The 5,165-nt window shown below is 38.8% G+C and overlaps 1 protein-coding gene across 1 annotated transcript; it reads left to right on the top strand.

Annotated features, from left to right (window-relative positions):
• Window positions 1-989: 989 nt before the first annotated feature.
• LOC104906577 (receptor-like serine/threonine-protein kinase At4g25390) lies at window positions 990-3,658 on the top strand. The gene has a single exon (XM_010695347.4). The coding sequence runs from the start codon at window positions 1,344-1,346 to the stop codon at window positions 3,432-3,434; it is 2,091 nt and encodes a 696-aa protein (XP_010693649.2). The 5' UTR covers window positions 990-1,343; the 3' UTR covers window positions 3,435-3,658.
• The last annotated feature ends 1,507 nt before the right edge of the window (window positions 3,659-5,165 follow it).

Genomic DNA, 5,165 nt, shown 5'->3' with positions numbered 1-5,165 from the left:
TTCTTGAACATCGTGCGTGCCTTATATTTTGAAACGGATGGAGTAACTCTTGACCAAAGGCAAAGAGTTTCAGGCGTAAGGCCATGTTCTTTTAAGCTTAATTTTAGTTTAATTCACTTCAATTAAGTTTAGGTTAGTACACTTAAAATCAGTTTAATTCGTCATTTAAATTTAATTTAGTTCAACTTATTTCAATTTCATTTCTAATTCCTGATAACTATTATTGGGCCTAAAACTAATTCAATACTTGTTTCTAAATTATAACAAGTAAACAACCCCTATATTAGAAAATCTGTGAATGAGCTAGAGATGGCCGATAGTGCGGGCCAATCCAGCCCATCCCGCCTCTTGGGTCGGGAGGGCTTCCACGAAAAGCCCAATCCAGTCCAAACTCGAACCGTGAAAATGGTGGATGGGCCGTGGGCCAGATTTTTTGAGCCCAACCCATGAAAGCCCCCTACTAAAACCGCCTAACCCCGTCTAGCTCGGCCCATGAACTAGACTAGCCCAACCCAAGTAATTATTCAACTAAATTGTGTATATTTTAATCAAAATATTGTATATATTTTAATCAAAATATTGTATATATTTTAATCAAATTCAGATATTATAATTCAATCAAATTCAAAAATAATAAAATTGTTCATTAATATTAATAATTGTATATATCTTAATGATTTTATGTAACAATATGATTAAATAATTTTGAAAAAAAAATCTGATGTCGGCCCAGCCAAATAGGCCACGAATCGTCAGACTTGCTTCACGAACCGCTAAAACGAATAACAGACCGATGTGGGCCAAGATTTTTCAACCCGTGGACCAGCCTGCCCAAACTATGAAATCTCAACCCGACCCACTATGACCCGCCGACCAGCCCACCCAACCCGCACCGGTGGCCATCTCTTTGTGAATGTATCTCTTTCATAATCTGAGACACATCCTCGAAGTCCAAGAAAGAAAAAGAAGCTGGACCATGTACGTTACTATTCCTATAAAAACGAGTCTCCAAAAAGAAAAAGAACAAAAAAGAGAAGAAGAACAAGTAAAGAACAGAAACTCTGAAAGCAAGGGAAACATACATCAGAATATCAGATAGATACTCATCAGTAAATATAATCAAACATCAGTACAACTTACAATAACAATTCATTCAGCAATTAGCAGGAGCGCAACTACTACTACTACAACAACAGCTGCCTTTGTCTGCTGTACACTTTTTTTTACTCTTTCTTTACCAACGGCCATTTCCCCTTAACTTCTCCACACAAATCATGAAAACTCTCTAAATCTTCATCTTCATCTTCATCTTCATCAAATCAAGAAATTTCACTGAAATTTCCATGTCTTCTCCACCATATCCACAACCCAACTTTCTCTCTCCTCCACAACACCATCACCATCATCATCACATCACACCTTCTCATCTCCTTCCACCACTTCTTGGTGCCATCTTAACTTTCTCTCTCCTCCTTCTCTCTGTTTCCTTCTTCCGCCGTTTCTTCCACCGCCTTAAACCCACCTCTTCTTCTCTCTCTTCCTCCTCTAACCTCCCTCGTCGTTTCTCCTTCTCTCATCTTCGCCGTATCACCTCCAACTTCTCCCCGTCTCGGCGGCTCGGTCAAGGCGGGTTTGGGTCAGTTTTCTCGGGTTCTCTTTCGCTTTCTCGAAACCGTGAAGTCGCTGTTGCTGTTAAGTTATTGGACTCTGGCTCCCTTCAAGGGGAGCGAGAGTTTCAGAATGAGTTGCTCATAGCCAACAAGTTAGTTGAGTCGGATCGGGTTGTTAAGTTGTTGGGTTTTGCTTCGTCTCGTAGACGACGACGTATGTGCCTCGTTTATGAGCTTATGGTTAATGGTAATTTGCAGGATTGTTTGTTGCATAAGAAATGCGAGGAGTTGATGGAGTGGTCTCATAGATTTCGTGTTGCGGTTGAGGTTGCTCAAGGATTGGCGTTTTTGCATCATCATTGTGATCCTCCTATAATTCATGGTGATGTTAAGCCTAGTAATATTTTGTTGGATGATTGTTTTAGAGCTAAGATTGCGGATTTTGGTCTTGCTAGAATTAAATTGGGGGAAACTAATGATGCGGTTGTTGTTAATATTGGGGAAAATCAGGGGATCACAGGGAATTTGAATTGTAATTCTAATGATCATCATACTAATAATAATGATAATAATAGTGGTAATAAAAATGATAATGCTTGTAATGGTAGCAATAATAATAATGTTGATGTTGGGGTGGAGGATACAGGGTCGGTGATGGAAACTGAGAGTGTTACCACCACGGTGGGATTCGAGGAGGGGAGTGTTGGTGTTGATCTATCTCCAATGAGGATTGAGACCTCTCCGGAGATGGTGACGGCTAAGACATCCCCCTCGGAGTTTTATGACAAGGGGTTGGATTTAGAGGCTCAGTTCAATAGGATGGATATGGAGAGTGTTGAAAAAGAAATGGGGAAGGCGCGAAATGGGAATGTCAATGGAGGGGGGACTGGGAAGGTGAAGGATTATGTGATGGAGTGGATGGGAATGGAGGTTGCTAGGGAGGGCTCCCATAATGATTGGGTTAAAGGGGGAGCTTCTTCGAGCTCTGTAGTGCCCAAGAAAGGTGGGAAGACGAAAGGGAAGACGTTAGAGTGGTGGGTGTCTATGGAGGAAGGGTGGAGTTCGAAGAAGGAGAAGAGGAGGCCAGTGAGGGCATGGTGGAAGGAGGAATATAGTGAGGAACTTGCAAGGAAGAAAAAGAAGAAGAAGAAAAAGAAAAGGAGGGATCAAGAGTCCAAGAGTGATAATGAGGATAATTGGTGGCCTAGGGATGATGAGATGTATGTAGAAAAGAAGAACAAGTATAACAGGAGTAGGAAGAGTAGTCGGAGTAGTATTGATTGGTGGTTGGATGGTTTTAGTGGAGACCTTTGGAAGGTTCGACACACGAGCTATGATTCAATGAGTGGGGAGATCCCCAAGAGTGGTGGGATTAGTAGCACCCCGAGTATGAGAGGAACTGTATGCTACATCGCTCCTGAATATAGCAGTGGTGGTGATCTCTCAGAAAAATGTGATGTATATAGCTTTGGTGTGTTGCTTTTGGTTCTTATTGCTGGGAGACGGCCTTTGCAAGTAACAGGCTCGCCCATGTCTGAATTCTACAAGGCGAATCTTGTTTCATGGGCTCGTCAACTTGCTCGTTCTGGAAAGCTTCATGATTTAGTGGACAAGAAGATTCGTTCATTGAACAGAGAAGAAGCTCAACTCTGCATTATAGTTGCTCTCATGTGCTTGCAGAAGGCACCAGCTCGCCGGCCTTCTATGAAAGAAGTTGTAGGGATGCTTACCGGGGAATTTGCCACTCCTCAGCTTCCAATGGAGTATTCGAAATCGCCTGCCTCTCAATACCCTTATAAGTCCCGGAAGAAGAATTTCCGGTGAGGTTATATTTGTTCAATTTGTTATGATTCAACACTGTACTTATTATAGCATTCATACTTGTTACCACCTAGCCTGATGAAAATATTTGTTTCGAGAGATTGCATATTCTTTTTCTTTTGAGAGAATTTTGTACAATAGGACTGTAACTTCAGAAACCTCAATGTTTTGTACAGTTATAAGTTAATACTTGAATAAATTGTTAGAAAAGAACAAAATTTCTTGTACTTTTTGTCATTAAGGATGGAATTTTGTGATTGTTTCTTTGTGAATATTTTTGCTTTCTGTGTAACTGATTTTGTCTTTGGACAGTATTCGAGCTTGTGATTCAGTATTGAATTCTACAGAACTGTGTAACAGTGTTGGCAGATTTCTTACTGGGTTTCTGACCTGTTCTTAACGATACTTTGCCAAACGAGTAGATGGTGCACGCGATAGTTGGGTCAAAATAGTGAGCACCGTGCTCATGGGTTGCAATGCAGTCAAATATGTGTGCGGAAAATCCAGTAAAACAAAATGATATTGATTTCAATTTAAGGGAACCTAATTTTCAATAAGGTCTAATTTTAATATTATTTGAAAACCAAAAAATATCGGTTTCTTTCTTGATGTTTTCTCACATTTTCGATAAAGCCTTCTCGTAAAAGTATTTTAACAATGTTTTCGGTGATGTTAGTAGATATTATTCGAACCGTTCCTTTTCTATTCATGTCAGCATTTCGTATAGAGGTTATTACATCAGCAATAGTGTCCTTACCCATGATGAACTAAAATACGTGGTCCCAAAAATTTGATATAATCAACATGTCTTTTTATTAGTTTATTATTAATTAATAATAAAAAAGGAAAGGTATATACGTGATACACAATCTACCATTTCATTCAAATACTAAAATGTTCATTTCAAGATAATGGTTTATTTCATCTAATGGATAGAGCTATGTTCAAACAGTTTAGAGCATTTTTTTTTTTTTTTTTGAAAAAGGCCCAAATTGAATGTTTTTTAGGTAGCGTTTGGAAAGCCGGATTTCATTTCAATTCTAGAAAATGAAATTATACATTTAAATTCCGATTTCATTTCCTCAAATTCGTTTGGGGAACATGAAAATTGAATTCCAAATCTAATTCCTTAAACTCGTTTGGGAAACATGAGAACTAAATTTTCGTCTTGGGTGTAGGGTGGGGTCGCTAGCGGAGGGGGAGGGAGGGGAGGTAATAATGGGGAATTTAATTAGAGGAGAGAGAAAATAGAATGGGATAGATCTTGAATTGATAGGGGGAGATGGTTTTTTTTTAAATAACATAAGGAGAAACCTTGACAAGTTGGGGGAATGAAGGGGATCCCAACTTGTCAAGGGTGGGAATTGATCACAAGACCTCCTGAAATCGGGAGGAAAGCTCTAACCACTAGGCTATCCCTCATTTTCGGGAGAGCGTGAAATTTATACCATGCGTTTTCAACTTCAATTTGATTGTTTGGAATTGGCCCAACTCCATTGAGTAACCAAACAAAATAAGTGAATTGAGATAATTACATTAATTTAGTTGAAATGATGGTTACGAAATAGTTGTTAAAAATGTTCATTTTAATTATGTTTGACATTAATGCTAATGTGATTGAACAAAATATTTTTTATACTACCATGTTTATTTTGATAAATTAGATGTGCAATTAAAATTAAAAATGTTCTTTTTAATTGTGTGCAATGTGCAACGTCCTCTCATATAGATGTG

Source organism: Beta vulgaris, chromosome 3 (assembly GCF_026745355.1).
Source record: "Beta vulgaris subsp. vulgaris cultivar EL10 chromosome 3, EL10.2, whole genome shotgun sequence".
Lineage (NCBI taxonomy): Eukaryota > Viridiplantae > Streptophyta > Magnoliopsida > Caryophyllales > Amaranthaceae > Beta > Beta vulgaris.
Note: the sequence above shows the minus strand (reverse complement) of the source record. Positions and strands in the feature narration are given on the sequence as shown.